Here is a 21,444-nt window from a genome sequence, read left to right as displayed (position 1 = left end):
AGATGGTCACCTCGGTGATAGAAGCCCTTGCCAAGGAAGCCCGTTGCCCACCGAAGCACAGCCTAAGTGAAGAACCGCAACGCCGGAGACCCGTGGCAATGCCATACTTCCACCAGATCTCCCATCGCCTCAAAAAAGTGGCCATGAAATGCGATGTCCCGGTGGTATTCACGGCGCCCAAAAAGCTTTCGGGCATGTGCAATATGGTGCAGGGAAGGGCAAAAAAGAACGAGTGCCGCACTAAGCACGTAGACAGGTTCGTTCCCTGCAAAACGGGGGTGGTGTACAAAATACCCCTCTCATGTGGGAATTGCTACATTGGGCAAACTGGACGATGCCTGAATGTCAGACTTCAGGAGCATCGCGCCGCTGTTGAATCATTGGCGGGAGGCGGGGAACTGGCAAAACATTGTCGCCATTGTAATAATTGCACACCCAGGTTCCGCGACACAATTGTCTTAAAAAAATTGACGACCCAGCTTAGCAGGGAAATCTTTGAAGCCTACTGCATAAAAAAAGAAAATGACCGTTGCATCAGCTCCACTTCAGTATCTTTATCTAAGAAAGAGTTAAACTACCTAGATGTGAACTTGTGCCACGCGCGCCCTCGTGCCTGTGTTATTTGATGGTTTCGGCTGTTTATCTGGTGTGATTACGTTTCCAGTATAAATGTGGTTTTCCCGTAGTAAACTTTAGTTGAAGTTCCGCGTCTTGTCCTGTGCTTTCCTTTCTTGTCCTGCGTCGTTTTAGCGCGGTTGCAATATGCACTCCATTGATATGCGTATGCTGGAGTAAAGCTATGAATATTTCTTCGGGAGAATGCACGAAACATTAATGAAAGGTTAAAACTAGCAATGTTCCGCTTCGAGATCAGTCACGAAATTCCACGCTATGTTATCAACGAAGCAAGCGCATACGAGCAGCATTTTGCACGTTCTTTGGAATGCCAATTTCAGCGAACACAGTGAAATGCAGACACACTTAGCTGGATGCAGGGAGGGAGTAACTATAGATGAGCTTTTTATTTGCAATGATCGCACAGACGGGAGCCGCGTCCTGCACTTTCATATTTAGAATGTTAATTTCATTGAACACAGACAAGCATTAAATGCAGACACACCAAGTCGGAAGTCGGAAGCACGGAGGGAATGGCTACAGAGGGCGAGCTTTTTTATTTGCAATGACAACCTTTTCTCTGTTCTCCAGCCGGCGGTTCACGTCTCTCGCATAGAAGTGCATGCGTGTCACCAAGACAAAATGCAGCACTTGGCATGTAAAAGTGGCCATATGCTCGGTACATACAAGCCTAGCAAGGTTTTGCAATTCCAGCTCGTCTAGCACCTCAAAGAAAACGTCCCCAAAAATGGGGCCTTCTTTCAAAGAAATCGAGACTGCTTTGTTTGCATTTTTGGTAAACTCTAGCATCTTTTTGGTGAGATGCTTTAAGCACCCTTGCTTGAAGCTTTTGTATACTTTAAGATAAGCGTCACTGCCAACAACTGGCACAGGAGAGCTGATATCTTCCATGCTGATATCTGCTGGCTGCTCCAAATCAGGCGGCGGCTACGATGGCGTAGACGCGAAGGGCCACGCTGGTCGGGCAAACAGCGTGGCGAGCGCCACCGCGCGGCAGGAAACGGAAAGGCGACAATCTGCGCACCGCAGCTTTCAAACTGAAAGGGATCTAAAAACGTTGAGTCGTACCTGGACTGCGCTGTGGTGTGAGACCGCAGGACATATAACAGTACCTGACCAATCACGTGCTGTCATCGACGCGGCCACGATGTGTCTAGATCGCTGTCTACTAAACGGGCTGCTTAGCCTAGTCACGCCTCATCCTCTAGTCGATTATGAGGCACATCCCCAGCTGGGGAAGTAAAGACGACGTCCTCATGGGGTAAGGCCGCCGCTGCCGCATGGAGTGAAAAGCCTCCATTCGACGATTTGATGCTACGACTCGAACGCCAATGACCCCGAGCCGCATAGAGGAGCACTACAGGTCTCTGACGACCAAATACCGACTCCGCCGAGAGCAACCAGTATTTCGTGGTGCAGCGTGATATCGGCTTCGTTACTCGGGGCATTGCCGACGCGTACATATTACTGCGGCTTTCTCGGCAAGTTAGCGTTGCTCTCAGTAACTCTTCTCTGTCCTGCCATCGAAAAACACTGATCCGAACATACATGGGCGCTGCCCGCGCTGTGAAGAGATCTCCTATATCTTTCACATGGTGTGAACATGTACTCAGAATTTCACTTTCCCCCTTCCCCCACCCCCACCCGAGAGGCATGGGAGACTGCCATCCTGAAATGCTCTACAATGCAGTCCCAAAGAGCTCTAGTAAAGCAGGCGCGAGACGGAACGTCGTCGTGCGGTGTCCTGGCCAAAGATATCGACCCTGTAGCGGGGTCTTCTGACCCCAAAACTCTCTTTGAGTAATAAAAAGTTTTTCATCACCACCACCCCTGCCGCAGACAGTGAACAGCCTCCGTTCGACCATATGATGCTGCGACCCGAACACCAATGACCCCGAGCCGTATAGAGCAGCACTACGAGTCTCTGGCGACCACATAACAAAACCGCCGAGAGCAAGCGAGTGTTTCATGGTGCAGCGTAATACCAGCTACCTTACTCGGTGAAATGCCGACGCGCACATATTGCTGCTGCTGTCGCTGCAAGTTTGCGTTCCTAGAGCGCTTGTCGACCTTGTTCATGGACGTACCGAGCTCTTAGTGATCAGTTGTAGTTGCGAAACCGAACATTTGACAAAAAAAAACCTACTGATTCCTAATTTCGGAGGATTTCGCGAGCATGCCTGCCTATGTACCTTATCCTCCAGAACAGAGCCTGCAAGAGCGGAACAGAGCCCGGCAAGAGTCATTAATACCGACGTGAACCCGGACATTCTGACCAATCAGAAACGCCGCGTGGAAAGCCTTATTCACTGTTTCCACGACTCTTTCGCGTCAACCACCAAGGTTCGCCAGGCGCCAATAACTAAGCACCCCACTATCATCGATAGCGACCAATGACCGCTATTGAGTCTCTTTATCTTCACCAGGGTGAAAATCTGGGCAAATCGGTATTGTATGCTGGTGCTACCGCCCTAGAGCCAAGAAAGATTTTTTGCCTTTTGATTCGGCGCAGTCAAAAACTGTTAAGAGGGCTATTGCGACCCTTTCTATGGAATCCGCACTTGCTAAGTCCTGCCCTCACATCATGCAAGAGAGCTTTCGGGGCGAGGTAGAAAGACTGCGAAAAGCTGGGTTCCCTGATCACGTGTTGACAGCTGTAACCGAGGCACTCCTACAGAAATTCAAGGGAAGGCAGAAAAAGACAGGCAGAAAAGAATGACCCGGGAACGCCAAACCAGTGGTTATGCCATACATCCACAAGGTGTCCCATAACCTAAAAAGAGTGGGCAACAAGTATGGCGTCCCGATGGTGTTCTCTGCGCCTTGTAAACTGACCAAGATGTGCCCTAAAGTCAGCAGTAGTGGCCCTGCAACATCCGGCTGTGGAACAAAACACGCTAAGCCCTTTGTCCGGTGTGCCAAGGGGTGTGGTCTATCAGATCCCCCTTTCTTGCGGCAAAGTGTACGTTGGCTAGACAGGGCGTTGTGTTAACGAACGTGCCAGAGAACATGAACGAAGTTTGGGAAACGCATCAGACTCATGCCTGAATCTACCCGCCCATTGCCGTTCTTGCAAGGACCAAAACGATGAGAACTGTGAGCCAAGGCTTGACAAAATCAAAATTCTAAGCAGGAACAAAGATAGATTAGCTCGGGAATTATCCGAAGCATTTTTCATCAAGGCAAAATGCGACATGTGTGTCAGCACCACTTCTGTCTCGCTGCATGCCAGCGAATTCAGATTGCTTAAAAATAAGGGACGAAATGCGTGCCGCCCACATTAATCGACCTTTGCTGTCATCTTTGTCATCTTGGCCTTTTCTTTTGTGGTCTGTCGCAGATGCGGATGCGCTCACGGTCGTCTTTTCTTGTATGTTCTACAAAAAACGTGTTCAATAAACATAGTTGGAGTCCTATTATGATACATTCCAGCGGCTAAAAAGACACGGACGAAGGTAGACGACACAGGACGAACGCCGGACTTCAACTGAGGTTTATTTCACGAACAGCGATAATATACAAAAGGGGGCGCAAGGAAAAGTAATCCGTGACAAGATTAACCCATAATCAAAAAAGTGCAGAAGGCTCCTTTGCCATGCCACTCATGTTTTCCACATCGGCGCACCTACTATCTATCGCCTACCTGGCTGAATCCACCCGTTTGCCTTCAGGTAATCTATTTCTTTTTTGTTTAGCGCCACAGAAGGGCTGCTGACGCAGTTTTCTTTGTCATTGAAAATACTGGAAAACATGAGTGGCATGGCAAAGGAGCCTTCTGCACTTTTTTGATTATGGGTTAATCTTGTCACGGATTACTTTTCCTTGCGCCCCCTTTTGTATATTATCGCTGTTCGTGAAATAAACCTCAGTTGAAGTCCGGCGTTCGTCCTGTGTCGTCTACCTTCGTCCGTGTCTTTTTAGCCGCTGGAATGTATCATAATAGTACTACCAACCAACTAGCCCAACTTTCTATGCTTAATGACATAGTTGGAGTCAGCGCCCGTCCTGTCATGTCCTCTGTGTATTCGTCCTAAAAGTTAGCGCTGCTTAAATTTTAACGAAAGAAAATTCATCCATAACGCCTTTGAAAAGCCATGCCTTCCCATTTAACATCTAGCTTTCTTGAAAAACTCGCAAGGTTCCTCGAAGCAGGGTACCCTAATGATTTTGTGGGTTCAGTCACCGAAAACCTCCTGAAAAAGAAACTCCGGAAAAAACGTGACACCACAGAAGAAACGATGAGCAAGGTGGCTGTCATTCCTTACGTCCATTGTCTTGCGCACGATCTTAAGAAAATAGGAAAAAAGGCAAACGTTCGCTTGGTGTTGTCAGCTCCACAGAAACTTAGTATTTTATGCAAAAGATCCCTGCCCTCCGCATATTGCTCCCAAAAGCAGCAGTGTACCATCCACCACAGGAAAAGACTTGTTGAATGTAGTGAGGGCATTGTGTACAGTATTCCGCTCTCTTGTGGCAAACAGTATATTGGACAATCTTGTAGGTGCGTGAACGATAGGCTTCGGCAGCACAATAACAACATGAAGACATATACCTGCAGCAAAATATCTTTGTATTGCGAAGATTGCAAGTGCATGCCTCTTTTGGATAAATGCTCAGTCGTTGCCAAGAGTAGAGATAAGCTAACTCGAGAAATTGTCGAAGCTGCACATATTGCTGCCTTACAAGATAACTGTGTTAGTACACCATCCATTTCCTTGTCTAAACGAGAGCTGGCCCTCTTGGGTTGAAAATATCCGCGATCTCGCATTTTTATTGCATCCTGTTTCGATTTATTTTTTCTCTTAGGAACGCGCAAGCGCTACTTTTGCACAGGTTCCGTTCACTTCGTTGGTTTTGGCGTTGATCGTCAGGCGGAGGTTAGCGCCTGTGTTGTGGGTGTGTGTTATCTTCCCTTTTGTCAGTCGTCCTGATTTTGCGCTACTCTTATGTTATGGCTCCTTATCTCGTTTCGTCGAAGGAACGTGATGCCATGCGCCGACAAATTGCCGAAATGCTCCAGGATGGGGTCACACAGCCATTGACGAGTCCCTGAGCATAACCTGTTATTCTTGTCGCAAAGATAGAAGCAGCCTACGGTTCTGCGTAGGTTACAGAGGTCTCAACAACGTTAGCAAACAGGATGTCAATCTTCTGCAGCGCACTGGTGACTCCTTAGGTGACGCCCCGCCACCTAATTTTCGTTACTCGACTTGCGTGGCGGTTACTGGCCAATCGAGGTCGATGACGTGACGGAGAAACGACCGATTTCCATGCTGCTGAGGGACAGTACGAATTTAAGGTGGTTTCTTTCGGCCTGTGTTAAGCCCCGGAACCATTTAAATGTCTGATGGACGCCTTGCTATCTCGCCTGCAAAGGTAGTCCTGCCTTGTGTATCTCGACGACGTGTTGATTTTATCCGACGTGTTAGACGAGAAGCTGAAGCGTTTGAGGGCTGTTTTCGATGCAAATCGTTCCGTGGTTCTGTCTCTCGTGCATGAAGAGTGCCATTTCGCACTTAGGGAGCTCAAGTTTCTTGGCTACATCGTGAGCACTCAAGGCGTTAACTCCATCCCAGAAAAGACGGCCGCCGTTGCTGCATTCCCCCAGCCAACAGACCAACGTAGCTTGATCAGTTCTCTGGGACTCTGCGGCTTTTATCTGAGGTTATTTCGAAACTTGTCTAAGCTCATTGAGCCGGTAACTGGCCTGACGAGACGTCGAACTTTCCTTCTGGGGCCAGGATCAGTAAAAAAAGACTTCACAGAAGTTAAGACCCGCCTTCAATCTGCGGCCATGCTCTGCCCCTTCGACGAAGAGGCTGACATGAAACTGCACACAGATGCCAGCAATGTTGTCCTCGATGCAGCGATTGTGTAGTGGCAAGACAGTGCAGAACGCCTGATTGCATACACAAGGCGCAGTTTGTCTCGTTCCGAAGTGAACTATTCCACTACGGAAAAGGAGCACCTGGCTACTGTATGGGTAGCCGCGAAATTTCGTCATCCGTACCTGTGCGACCACACGCTTCGAGTCGGGAGCGATTATCATTCCTTGTGTCCGCTTGCGAACCTGAAGGATCCATCGGGGTGGCTTGCTGCCTCTGGCTGCAAGAGTTCGACATCACAATCGTGTTAAAGTTAGTACAGAAACATATCGATGCTGCCTCTCTCTCGAGCTCCTCTTTCTTGCCCACCGAATGAGCACAAAGACGATTATGCTTCGTAATTTGGAAAAACAAATACAAAAAATACACAAACTTCGCTGGAATTCGATGTGTTATAAATCCGAGCGATGCCGTTTTTTGCAAATGCCGCGCGGGGAGGCCTTCTAAAAGCGCTTTCAAAGGTGTATTTTTGGCTTACATTTTGGATGCCACAATACCGTTTTATAAATTCTAAAAACTGGGCTTCCCTCGGTGTTAATCCCTTCTCGAACCAACAGAAGGTAGACAGGGACAAGCGCTTGTCCCTGTCTGCTTCTATGTCCGTGTCTTTTGTTGCGCCCCTGTGTCCTGAAAAGTTATGAACCAACACGCCCAAACACAAGTACTTCTGAGTATACTATCGCTCTTTGCACCCTTCCCACGTCATATCTTCCACCACATTTCCGGCCTTCTCACCCTCTCCCTTTGTTCACCTTTTTTTTTTCTTTCTCCTGATCCCCTACTATCAGTTCTCGGAAACCATGACATTCCTGTTACCCCCTCCGACCCCACCTTTTGGCTTCCTCGGAACTCGAGCCAGCCCCCCCCCCCCCCTGCCTTGTCCTTCCTTGGAAATGCCCCCCCCCCCCCCCCCTTTCTGTCTCCTACCAGTGCCAGCCTATTTTCAGGAGTGCAAGATGCCGGGCTAGTTGGTATTGCATAATGAAATAAAACAGCGCAAGGAACGGGACGAAACACGTGTCTGTGTTTTGCTCCTTCGTGTTTCATCCCGTTCCTAGCGCCGTTTTATTTCATCAGCCTATTTTGTTTGCCTTGTTCTCATTTCCCTGTACCACGCTGAGTAATCCTCTTAACTGAGTTTTTCAGGTCCAGCAAGCGCCAACCCACGTCGCAGCCCCTTCAAAGCCTTTGTTCTTAACACACCCCCGGGATATAAGTTTTTCCAATATTGCAGCTTAACGAATCAAGATTCACCTCCCTCCCCTTCCTGACACGCTTCCCCTCTCACACTACTTTCCTTCCCCACCCCCAGGGCCTTCCTACTCGGAGCGAAGGCCCTATTTAATCCCTGCCAATGATGAACGCTTTGGCCAGACGAAGACAAGTCCCCTTGTCGAAACGTTGGCTCAAGCAACCTGAGGTTTTCCCATCCCTCGTTCATTTTGTGATCGCCAAGGGCCATCTACCACACCCTCTCTCTAACAAAAAGAAACCTGTGTGACATAGCAGGAGACATCTTGTCCCACTTGCTTCAAGTCCCAGCAGGCGTGCAACTGTGTATCCACGCACCATATTTTTGCATGATCAATGCTTGCATGATTTTGCATCATCAATGGCTACGAAGGTAACCATTTAGTGTTTCAGTCCTTCGCATGTAATCCTCTGTTATGTTCTTTGTGTTTACAAGCGGGGCTCTAGTGTTAGATACGGCATTTGTGAAAGATAAAGTACGAAGAATTGTTCAGCTCTGAACATTTTCTTCAGACAAGGGCCTTATAATACTTCTTGAAGCAATTATCAATACTTATGTAAGCTGCGCGTGGTTTGGCTGCTGATGATTCCTGATGACTCAAGAATTCTAAATTACTTACTTTTTCTAAGCATTACAGGTACTAACAGGCACCTGGTTACGTGTCTTACTCTCCGGAGCTGTAAAAAATATGCACTGACATAACAAAACAGAAAAAAGGGATGGAAGTCGCTGTCCTGTCTCAAGATGTTTATTTCGCATATTCAAAAAGAAGTGCGTCACATCTTTTAGTCGACCATAGAGTGAGGCAGGTTTGCACAGAGACAATAGAACTCACGAACACCGCCTCTTTTTATAAAGGACGTACTTCTGGGGCCCACAGTACTTTTTGAAAGCGTCCACGCATTCTTTTGGAACAGAATCCTTGAATTCTCGCTTTACCCACAGCAGGCAATCTGTGGAAAGCAAAATAAAATACCTTCAATCGCTCACAGTTGAGGTCAGCTTATTTTTTGACAACACAAATGTAAAACGCAAGAAGCAAGTTGGTGTTACTGTAAAAAGAAAGAATCTCTTTACGTCCTTCTAGACATTTTTGCGCAAGCGTTTATAATACAAAGCTTATTCCTGTGAGGTCGCTGAATGGCTGTTGCGAACAAGCAGCCAGTAACATAAAGTGCGACATGGTTGCCGTGGAGAGGTTTGTCAGCAGAGCATATCCTGGTCTCCAGTACAACGTCATGAGTATTCTGAACGCGTTGTGTTATGCAGGAAAGAAAAAAAAAGCTTCAAAGGAGAAATTATTGTCTGCGTAAGTTTCCATCAAACGGCTTGGTTTAGGTTTGGTTTCTGAATTTTAACGTCCCAAAGCAACTTAGGCTATGAGAGACGCCGTAGTGAAGGACTGCGGAAATTTCGACCACCTGGGGTTCTTTATACCGTGCACTGACATCGCACAGTACACGGGCCTCCAGAATTTCTCCCCCAAAGAAATTCAACCGCCGCGGCTGGAATCGAACTCGCGTCTTTCGGGTCAGCAGCCGAGCGCCGTAACCACTGAGCCACCTCGGCGGATCCACGGAACAATACCTCAGAAAGATGAACGTGGTGAATATCAAAATTCCAGTACAGTCAACCAATTGAAGTCTTTGCCGCATCTGAATTTCACTCTATGCGGTGACGGTGATTAACAGGGAAAATGCTGTAGGGCGCACTTCTATTCTAGCTGTCAGTTAAACTGTAGGACAGTTATACGTGCTAGGAATACCGAGATATGCAGGATATTCCTTGAATATGTTGGCCGCTGGCAGCCTCAATCCATGTTACCGTGGCAGAGAGTTTGTTAGATTGTTAAGACATTTATATGATGGTGCTTTATATAGTCAGGCTCATTAAAATGAAAGACGCTGTAACGAAGAAAGCAGTAGGGTCCCAGAGTAACGACGACATGAAAGCCAGCGCGTGCTGTCTTGGAGGCAAATATGCTCTTGCAAGCCGAAGAGATTCCACCCATATGAACTACTTTTGTGCCCAAGCATACGAGTACACATAGCCGTTCTAAGCTGGAAAAATTTATAACGGATTATTGTTGCGACTGAGGCACACATGAAGGAAAGAACTCAGGAAAAGAGAAAAGAGTTTGTGTTACTTTTTTCATACCGTACCTGAGGGCTCCCTCTGCCTAGTTGGCCGCCATCTGGGCACGCGCAAACGTGGCCCGAAGGCAACGCCGCTGCGCCCTTCATTACTATTGGCCTGCCGTCGGCCAAAATCTGCGAGTATCCTTCACGAAGTCAAATAACCTTCGGGGCACTTTCTTCATGCAGCTAAGAGCGCAAGCGCCTCACCGATGGCTTCACCTAAGCTTTTGTCCTCAATACAATGAGAATTCAGAGCCAAAGAGATCGAGCGCGCAATCTCTTGCCACTCTCGCGTATTCCGGGCGCCCCCAGATCCGGCGGATGCCGAATGCCGCCGCCACGACGAGTCACTGGTTATCTTTCCGTAGTATGCCTTCTTTTTGCGCTTTCCGCCGGGATTGAAGAGAGAGAGACGAAAATTATTTGCCGAAAAGACTAGACAGCGCCTAAAGCCTGGAGTAGGGCCCCAGGGTTCAGGATGTCAGATTAGGTGCAGCACAGAAGCCCTCGACCCTGGCGGCATTCTCAGCCAGTCGGGCAGCTTTGATTTGGATTGGAAGATATTTTGGGGAAGCTTGTTCACCCATGTGGAGTTTTGTAGTGACGACCAATTTCGTTTTGACGTCGTGGTCGTAGCCTAACGTCCGCTCTAACAATATCAATTTAACAAACTGCGTGGAAGACGGATGCACTGCAGATTAGCAATCTCTACTGTTGCGTACCCCCTATCCAGATTACAGTAGGAACTGCTGTGACAGAACATTAGCGGAAGTTCTCTGTGTGTGGCCACTGCATATAATGCCGCGAGAAAATCGCTTTGTTCATCTCGCAACCGATTTGTTCCCATCAGGTGGCGCAGTTGACTGTTCAGAATGGCCGCGGCAAGCGTAGGCTGTGAACGATTAAGGGCACTGGTCCGTCTCTTTACGGAATAAGTAGCGCTTGATAGGCTATTAATTTGCTCCCCAAAACCTCTATAATACATTAAATCAGTTTAAAGATCATTTTGCCCCCTCAGATTTAAATCTCTTAGAACCTTCCTCTATGCAGACCTCCATACTGCGTTCTTCTCCCAGATAATTTCTCTAGCTTTCTGGATGTTCTTTCTCTTTACATGGATTCATTACCAGAGTCAGTTTTAAAGACTTTATGTTGTTAGCTTTTCTTTTATCTAGGAATTCCTTTTGGTTAATCCTTTGAGAATTCCATGTCCTTCTACGGGTTATTGGAAAGAGCGTTATGAAGGTAAAAAGCTTCACTCCATTACTCATTTATATTCAGGATCTTAATGTCGCATTAGCGCGACACTACTGCCAGCATCGGTCAACCGCAAAACAATCAAAAAATGAGCTTTGAATGGTGCAGTTGGGGATCTGCCCTTCGATTCGTTTCATGTGACTTACGATCGCCGCCGGAAAGTGGGAATCGCCCTAGATAGCAGGTCTTTCCGTCGTAATAGTAACCTTGGGCAGTAGTAGTAATTGCACCATCTGAAAGGCAGAGAAATGTTCACTGCTATGGCTTACGTGCAAAAGTTCGGGACACTTCACCAAAGAGATTATACAGAAGGTGTTTTGTGTGCAAATTGTTGCGGTATTTGTAGTTTTTTAATTTGATTTTTTGAATTCATGTGTTTCATGAGCCAGCAGGAGGTCAGAGCCCTGTCAATGGAGTCCAGTGAATTAAAGCAAACGTCGTTAAGCTCAATTCGGCGGGGAAACTGTTTCAGCACAAGGATTTCTGCCTTAGTCCTGCGCAGATGGCCTCATAACCGCAATAAAAAGATGCAATAAAAACCATGAATAGTGAATCTCCCTTCATAGTGTGAGATGACCAGCCTAGGGTAACTGCTATTTGAACAAGCTACGCATGTAATCAGCCCTATTTTCGAATTAATTGCCGCACACTGGCTTTGCCTCTCCTCTTTCAGCACACGAAATGTCAATGTGGAAACAAACCATCATTCGTTGTCATAATGAATGTGCAATCCCCCACCCCCCCAATCGAAAAAAAAACACTGCTTTTTTTTAACTGTTGAGAACTGAGCAGCGAAGAAAACAAAAAAGATTTGGGCACGAATGAAATGAAGAAAAATGCAGAAAAAGGAGTAGCGCAAGCTCAAAAGAAAACGGGGTGAGGTAGAGGCCGCGCGAAAGAAGTCACCATACGTACAAATTAGAATACAAAAGTGTCGCAGTCGAAGAATATTCAGTAAAAAAGAACTATAATGCGAAAGAAGTGAAAGGAAAAGTCAAGGACCTGGAAACATTAGCTGAGGTTTAGCTCTGGTTAAACCGGGCACTTCCGTAAGCAGCGTTGAGCCTGGTGGAGCGCGGCTGAAACGGTTGCTGTGGCAACGGCTCTCCTTCTGTTTGACCTCGCTACGGCTAAAGGTCAACCGTGGCCACCACTGGCAGCTACGCGACGGCTCGAAACCTCGCGCAGTATTGCTTACGCAAAAAAAATGAAGCCTGGTCAGCTGACTGTCTGTTGCCTATATGGACTTAGTAAGCTAATAGTTAATACAGTCGCTACAATCATCAATTTCAATAAACCAATTGATTAGTATGGCTTTCGTAAAGAATGCTCGACAGCAGACCACATTCGCATTATCAATCAGGTGGTAGACAAATGGGCGGAATAAAGCAAACCCCGACCTATTGCCTTCATAGATTACGAGAAACCATCTGATTCAGTCGAATGGGCAGCAGTCATGAAGGCATTGAAGAATCAGAGCTTGAAATGGCCTTCTGTAAAAGTCCGCGAAGATATCTAGAACGATTGCGCAGCTGCTACTGCCCTCTGTAAAGTAAGCAATAAAATTTCAATAATAAAATGAAGGGTGTCTTGCAGCGAGCCGCGATTTCGGGAATGTTTTTCACAGGCTGTTTAAATGGATGTTTGGCCGGTTGACGGGGTTTAACGTCTCAAAGCGACTATGGCTTTGAGGGACGCCGTAGTGAAGGGCTCCGAAAATTACGACCCCCTTGGGTTCTTTAACGTGCACTGACATTGTATTGTGCACGACCCTCTCGAATCTAGCCTCCATCCAAATTCGATCACCGTGGCCAGGATTGAACCCGCGTCTTTCGGGCCAGCAGTCGAGCGCCACACCCCCGGGCCACCGCGGCGGCAAAAAAAAGTGAATGAAGGACATCCTCGTAATATGCGATTGGCTGATGAAATTGTTCAGCTAAGTGACACAGGATACGTACTATAAAAAGTGACAATAGGCCTTATGCAAAATTGCTGCCATCTATCGGAGAAAAGAAGAACCAGTGGAAAGCCGCCATGTTGGAGGATGACTGAGGCTCGTTCCGCCTCTGCTCTCTGGATATAGGCGTGCCCCGCGTTAGCTTCCTTACTGCTGTGCTGGGTCGAAAATCTTATTTCCTGTCACTTGAGCCTATAAGCATGGCTGAATGGTCAGTCGACCTGTTTCTGCTGCCCTAGTTTCCAAATGACTTCGCAGACACTTACTACGCGTCCAAAACACTTTCCAAACGCCACCGGGTACGGAGCTACAAGTTTTTCACGGAGTCCTACGTCAGTTTGCCGACGCTGAACACCAAGAAATGTACGAAGCAAGTGTAATTTTTGTTTACGGCTAAAAATGTGCGCATTTCGGTCTAGTTGAGTCAGCTTTTATTTGGTTCGACACTTTTTGCGAACGGGCGTGCCGCTTGAATTGCTGTTGTTGTGGTAGCGTTTTCTGTGTGTTGCGTCGGCGCCGAAAGCAAACGATAGTAAACTTCAAGCTCATGTTGGTAGTGTCGAAAAAAGTAGCCTGTCAACATGCGACGCCTTTCATTTTCCTTGAAAAGTTCATACAGCATTTTTTTGTTTGCCCTAGTGCTCTAGTGCCTTAGAGCCCCTAGTTTGCCCTAGTGCCCTAGACAGAGAGAGAAAACAATTTATTTTTATTACCGGGCACATGGACCACTAGGTACCCGCACTACCCCACTACACAAGTGTTTACCATTTTTGGACTACCGCCTTTAAAAACGTAGCCCGTGAATGCAGCAGTGTCTATGGTTTTACCATGAGGAGAAAGCAGTTGTGCACTGAGCTTTCTGGAGGATTCTACACGCGTTATGCATTCCCGCTACTAATTGAAACTATGGTACCGCTTGAGTGGCTTCCCTTACGGTCCTTTTTTTTTTACACAACACGCGGTTTCGTGGAAACCGGCCGGTTAAGTGAAATCGCTAAATGCATACAAGCCGTCGCTCCACAAAGTAGGCACCTTTCGTTGGTCTAACAGAAACGATTGACTGACTTACAGAGGGCAAACGTTCCGTGCCACGGGCACTTGACCCTTGCTAGTGTTTCCGTCGAAACAAATATTCGCACTAAAAAATAACGCGTGTAACCGCTGGGGCGGAAAACGCAAGGAGCGACGGTTCTCACAAAACGCGACCCGTACCACTGAACAGCTGATCACGATTACTCTTGGGAGGCCGATAATAACAGCACTTCAAGGGCAATCGCAGGAGAAAGCTTTTTTGTAGTATTTTCTTCGTGTCTACAAAACTTATTTCTAATTTCATTTGCTACATGGCGATAACGAAATGTGTGGCGCGATGTCTCCACAAATAGCGACGGTTCTGCAACATTTGTGCGCGGATGTCGTGGATCGCACTCCAAAAATAGAAATGCGCTCAAATCAAGCGCTCTTGCCTCTCTTCCCTGGGCGTCTTTGTGACCCTTCTGCGTACAGCAAGGCACTAAGCAATATGTGGGCATCTTGAGGACGGTGAAACTCTAGCGCGCGCGATGAGCGTGTACCAGTATGTGCTTTGAATCCGGCGGCTATCTCCCAACATGGCGGATCGCGCGCGGCAACCGCTAGATGGCAGTGCATTTCGCATAAGGTCTATTGAGGCGCACCAGATTGGTGGGTCTGAAAATCAATATGCAGTAAATGAAAGCAAAGTTAAACCGTCTCAAAAGGGGACAGCAGTTTACGTTTGGCAGACAGATGCTAGAAATGGCTAGGGAATACGTTTACAGTGGGTCTGAAGATTATTATGCTGTAATAATAATAATGTATGAAAATTAATATTAAAATTAAGTTCAGAATACAATAATTATAATAAATATATTAAAATGTATTATAATAAAATTAATATGCTCTATTAATATGCTGCGTAGTCAGCCTCATGATGATAACGGTGATGATGATGGAGACGCTCAGGCATCAACAATGAATTGATGATAGGGAAAAAGCACAAATATAGAAAAAAGTGGTAGCGCACAGTTCTAGAATAAAGACTGAAACAATTGTGCCGTTTTTTCCAATTCTTCCTGGAAACTGAAACATCTGTGAAATAGAGTGTACAAACTCTAATATGATTGGAAGATATGGCTTGCTGAACGATGCTGCTCAGTGAACGTCTAGATTTGCCTTCCTGGATGTAGAAAGGTCGAAAAAATTATTAGAGATAAGGGGGGTCTGGCAACTTCAGTTACAAGCATGTATGATACGGTTCAATCAAAGCATAAAGCAGTACACCATCATCATCATGATTAGCCTGACTACGCTCACTGCAGGGCAAATGCCTCTCCCACGTCTCTGCAATTAACCCTGTCCTTCGCCAGTTGCAGCCATCATATTCCCGCCAACTTCTTAATCTCATCCACCCACCTACTTTTCTGTCGCCCCCTGCTACGCTTGTCTTCTCATGGAATTCGTTCCGTTACCCTGAAGGACCAGCGGTTATCCTGACTTCGCATTACATGCCCTGCCCAAGCCCATTTGTTCCTCTTGATTTTGACCAGGATGTCATTAACCCGCGTTTTTTTCCATCACCCACTGCGCCCGCTTCCGATCTCTTAACGTTACACATCATTTTTCTCTTCATAGCTCGCTGCGTTGTCCTTAACTTAAGCTGAACCCAGTTTGTTAGCCTCTATGTTTCGGCTCCATAGGTGAGTACGAATAAGATACCGCTGTTGCATACTTTTATCTTGAGGGGCATAACACTAACTTGAGAGTCATTACCTGAAAAAATATTTTTGTCCTCTATCATCTCTTGTTTCAGCTGAAATAGGACGTGTTCCGAGCACGTGCTGCCGTAGAAACATGACTTTATATTCTTAAATATTTTGACCGTTACTTTAAAACATGAATTTAAATAACGAGCCCTCAGCATAATCAGCTGAAAAACCGAGTTGCTGTCCGAACGTCTGCGCGTTTCACGTGAACTGACGAAGCTAATCACTAGTTTTTGACAGAGAAGCGCAAAACACCGGGACGAGAGACAAGCGCGAATAGAGGAAGATTCTTAAATCAGAGTGGAACCATCAAGCCCAACTCTACAGGGACTGCCTTCGCCTGCATCAATTCACTGACTGGCGCCAATGGCGGGATTGGTCCCGCGTTACAGAAAGGCAGCGCTTGTCTCTTGTCCCGGTGTTTAGCGCTGTTCCGGCACAAATGAGTAACCAACATGCCCGAGCTGCTGTCCTGGCTAGTCACTAGTGAACACATTGTTCGAATATAAGAAACATGTTATAGTGCTTACAGAGTGCAAAGAGGATCAAACTGTAGTCAAACGCTCTAAAGGTTTCAACCGCTGGTGCACAATAATCAATAGAAAGAAGAGCATCATTGGTGCCAATTTCATGCTCAAGAATGCACCCCGCAAAATTCAAACACTACAGTAAAAGCAAATTTTGCACCAAAATGTGTTGCAAGTCTCTCAATAGGAATCAGAATTGCTGAGGGCCCGCGAAATAAAAACTCACCTTTGCAAGGGGCAAAACCAAACTTCAAAGATTCTGTCGTAGTAAGGTTCTGACAGTAGCTCACGTCATATCTAAAGAAAGCAATAAACACGGCATTGTAGTAAAATAAACTACTATCACACCTTTCCAACGAAAAGCGTAGCAGGAGTCAACCGCCACGAACTCTCCAAGAGGCCTGCCAAGAACAAATAGCTGCGCAAATATTTTGCAAGATCTTTTCCACACCGTCATCTTTCACTCTGCGATGCAAAAGTAGCTCACGAAATAAGTGCACTTCATTTACTACAAGCAGCTCCGGCCATGTTTCGACGTTTTCTTCTACTTCGGCTTTTCAGTGCCTGCTTTTCACAATTTGTTTTTTCATCAGGAGGTTTGCGCAATTGTTACCAACTAGAAAAATGTCTCACTATGACTAGACATAGTTCGGACACACTTTTAAGCTGGATGTAGAAGCATGTTATGTTTTATGACGGCATGAATATCTTTTTCACTTATAACGCTTCATCGCCTGCACTAAATCAAAGAAAGCCAAGCCACTCCCGCGTCGAAGAACTGCACTTTAAATTATGAAGCAGGGAGTGGGATTTCTTGAGTAGGAGTTAACCATGAAGGTATTTATTTAGCAAGGATGCTTTGAAGTATTTCGCAACACAGCGCATAGTATGCTGTCTCACGAAGGCAAAAATTAGAGCAAAGCTGATGTCAGCATTTGGACAGCAGCGGCCTCCTTCAACGCACCTGGGGTGGAATCTAAAATATCCAGCAGTATAAAAGTGCTCCTCGTCAAGAATAAAAGCTTAAAATTTGATCACCAATCTTATCAGTTTGATTTAGTTGCGAATTTTCTCTTTCACATGGTGCTTGTTGCTTTGGTTGGCTGCGTATCTTCGGATTCTCACCTCTCTTTTCTTATGAATGCTGTATGCCTCTGCAATATGCTTTTTAGGTTCTTTTCATATTCATGCATTTAGGCGACTGCCAATTGCGTGTCACACAAAAGTAGTAAGATATATCAATAACTGTCGAACGTACCCTGGCTTCCCGCGGTGGCCTTTATAATGATAAACGAAAATGGAGAATAGGTCTTCCGGTTCATAAGCCACTCGAGTGCAGGTCAAGCATTTCTCTCTAGGATCGTCAACTGAACTGTAGAGTGCAACATCGTTGTCCAGAAGTTCAACCACGTCCAACAGAAGGGCAGTATTCTGCTCCTAGAAAACGAAGTGGTAAAAGTCAAGCGTTTCCTTGCATCTTTCCCGCCAGGAACATTTCACACAAGTGCGGCAGTAAGTTCAACGGAAAGAGTTGTATTCACGCTAACTTCAGACTCCCCAATCATAAACGGAAAAAAACAATGCAATTCTAGAATTGAACCGTGACCCCACAGGTGGCCACAAATTGTTTAAGGTTTAAAAAAGTATGCAGCTCCAATGTTAAATAACTGGATGAGGTGACAAAGCATCAGTTATTTCTTAGGTAACGTTGAAGTTTAAGCTTCTACTAAAGTAGTGTTTTGAAATTAAAACACCCGCACACAAGGCAAAGCTCGTATCATGGCATTGACTGTAACATCAAGGCGGATGTCGGTATTGCCCACTGTAACATTCGAAAGTTAGGACAAAACTGAAAATATTTATAAGAAGTTATCTCGTGCGAGATAATTACTTGAAAAGGATAACTGTTTTTAGATACTCGAGTAGCCGTATCCCATAAAAGTCTATCGCCATTCAAAGTAGATGCTCATTAAAAATGTTGCGATCCACAGTAGCATACCCAGAGAAGGCTAAATGAAGGATAGTTACAGCATGAGAAAACGTGTAGTGGAGATCTAGTCCCATTGAAAGTTTTGCCTGGTTTCATTCATTGGTTTTTGGTGTTCGTCGCAGTTTGCGCTGGCATGCATCATTGTGCCACGGAATAAGAGACCGCGCACCTGAATCAGCAGTATAATATGACTTTAGAATGTAACAACAAAGACTAACACCTTTGACAAATTGTTCAAATGTCTTGAGCGTCAACTCGTACCCTTTGAAGAGTCCATACTCACTGATATCTCCTCTCCGATGGCAGCCGATGCAACAAAGGCGAGGAGCACAACTGAGGTAAACTGAGGAGCCATTTCGGGAAAGCAGGGGCTATGGCTGCTCTTCTCTCTGCATTGACCGTTGTATATATATATATATATATATATATATATATATATATATATATATATATATATATATATATATATATATATATATATATATATATATATATATATATATACATACTGCCGAACCGTATGGACACACAACAGCTTAATCACTCTTGTCTCTTTATGATGACATGTTGCGGGGATTGACCGCAGCACCTAAAACCAGCGGTGATTTCCGCAAGGGAACAGAATAAATACCCAATGCTATTCGATTTTGCCTGGATAAACATCCTTTCAATGTCGTTAACTCTAGCAGCAGCCGGCGCATCAAGCCATTGTACACTGGAAACGTCTGCACGTCCGTGCAAGGGTTTTCACTAGATAGAAAGCAGCTGCGTAAGCGCAAGTTATTAATGATAAAGCTCCTAAAATAGAAAATATTACGTTAGATTTCATGTTTTTTTTAGCTATTGCTTTGGCAATACAGATGTATTGCCGGCCAGGCAGAACATACCTGCGAGGCACGATTTCTTGTGTAGCGGATGAGACTTCAGGCCAACTGATGTCGAATTAGTACGAAACCACTTATCGAATCTGAGTGCGGGATTCTTGGCACTAAAATGTAGTGTCATTACTGACGGTGTAGAACAGCATAAATATATCCTGTACAGTGAAGGGAAATCATAGAGCTTAATGATGGCAGTCATTACGCGTTTCCTCAGTCTCCTTTTAGGAAAGAGCGACCGGTCTAACCCAAAAGTTCAGCCGGGCGTCTGTAATAAGTATTCATTTTACGATACGAATTCTGGCCAGAACAAAAGAAAGAGCAGGAAGATATACTATGAAGGCGGTTTACTAGTAACGAGATATTTGGAAAATCGCAAGAATGCGCAAATTCATTTTAAGTACACGGAGTTCATCTTTAACAACCATTTCAGTTGTAAAAAAAGCATTGGTTAGCTTTAAAAAATATGAGAACAACGTATTTAATGTTACTAATACTGATAACTAACCGGTCATTAGTAGTTTCTTTCGAAAACGCGATGACCTGAAATGAACATTGCAGGTCCCAAATCTCGAGGCTCAAACTCAGTCTTCATATCGTGCTCACGGAGTGGAATCGTGCACATTGTGCAGGCTCTCGACAAAAAGAAATGTATTGACCATAGGAAGGTGAGGCCTAGACTTGAGTAGCAAATGGGGGCAAGTATAACTCATCAGGGACCAGGAAAAATCTAGGGGGGGGGGAGGTCTGTTTTTAGCACGTGATGCTCCCTTATAGAGAAAAAACCAGGCTACTGGAATTTCGTCATGATTATTTATTTTGTTCCAATGTCACACAAATTTACTTTTTATACCACGCTTGGTCCTTCCCATCGCACATGTGCCTACGTCATTCCAGTTGCACTTGATGGTGAGAGTTTTGTTGATGTGTCCGTGGTTTTACACTTCTTGCTGGCGGCCCTCATGAATATTTTCTAGCTATACTGGCGCTGCAGTTGTTATTCTATTTTCAAAGAAGCATCAGACACGATTGAGCATGAGTGTCTGGGAACCGCTAGTTGCTGCATGTCAAGGCGTAAGTAATGACGACTAGCGTTCCTATGAAAGGAGAAATATTCAGCAGGCTCGTCTCTAGCAATTTGGTAGGTTGTTCAGGCATTCACAATTGCAAAGTAGAGCTTTCGTGTCAACCTCCACTTTTTGTCCCTGATCGCGTTGTATAGTAACAGTTGAAAATTGATTCGAAAGGCCGACACCTGGCATGCCACTCTTGTAAAAGGAAAGGCGTTCTGGCTTAAAAAGTCATGTTTTCTGTGCGCCCTACGCAAACACCGCATTACAATACATGTACGCTCAATGCTGCTGTAGTTACAGGCCATAGTGACTTCACGGTTCTACTTAAACTTCAATAAAAGAACGTAGCCTACACTATTGAAGCAAGAATAATTTTTTGTAGCTGCCTCTATTCCGCTGCTTTTTTTGGGCTGGATGGAATCTTCGTAAACCCGTTTTGGTGAACCGTTTCTGTAGCTTGAAATTCTCCTCCGAAGAGTTACAAAGCTGCCTGAACGGGTAAAAAAATTGCCGAAAAGATGAAATGATCATTAATCGTGTAAATCACCTCAAGCATTGACAAAAAAAAATGGCTGAGGCTTAACTTGGTTAAGCCTGGAGAATGCGAAGCATCGTGTCGCGTAATTTGGAGGCGCACAACCACAGCGACGGCGCGAGGTGGGCCCACGTTTCTCCACTGTCGTGACGTCATCGAGTCACGTGGTGTGACGTCATGTATCACGTGATTTGGAGGCGCACAACCACCGCGACGGCGTGAGGTGGGCCCCCGTTTCTCCACTGTCCTGACGTCATCGTGTCACAGGGTGTGACGTCATGTATCACGTGATTTGGAGGCGCACAACCACAGCGACGGCGCGAGGTTGGCCCCCGTTTCTCCACTGCCGTGACGTCATCGTGTCACGTGGTGTGGCATCATCGTGTCACGTGATTTGGAGGCGCATAACCACGGTGAAGGGCTGAAGTTGTAGCTAAAGTAGTATGCTTCGCATAAAACACGTGCTTCTAAAAGTTTCTTTCCTGAACTTGTAGGGTCTGCTCGCGGGCAAGTCAAATCTCGCGCCGCTCACC

At 45.8% G+C, this 21,444-nt stretch overlaps 1 protein-coding gene across 1 annotated transcript; it reads right to left on the bottom strand.

Annotated features, from left to right (window-relative positions):
* Positions 1–8,604: 8,604 nt before the first annotated feature.
* On the bottom strand, positions 8,605–18,780 carry LOC149346473 (uncharacterized). The gene is made up of 5 exons (XM_089585400.1): positions 18,709–18,780; positions 17,694–17,872; positions 16,662–16,732; positions 11,315–11,401; positions 8,605–8,726 (listed from the first exon to the last, which is right to left on the bottom strand). The coding sequence occupies exons 1-5, from the start codon at positions 18,778–18,780 to the stop codon at positions 8,605–8,607; spliced, it is 531 nt and encodes a 176-aa protein (XP_089441526.1).
* Between the last annotated feature and the right edge of the window lie 2,664 nt (positions 18,781–21,444).

The sequence above is a fragment of the Amblyomma mixtum genome, chromosome 4 (genome assembly GCF_055824585.1).
Source record: "Amblyomma mixtum isolate Tamu chromosome 4, ASM5582458v1, whole genome shotgun sequence".
Taxonomy (NCBI): Eukaryota; Metazoa; Arthropoda; class Arachnida; order Ixodida; family Ixodidae; genus Amblyomma; species Amblyomma mixtum.
Note: the sequence above shows the minus strand (reverse complement) of the source record. Positions and strands in the feature narration are given on the sequence as shown.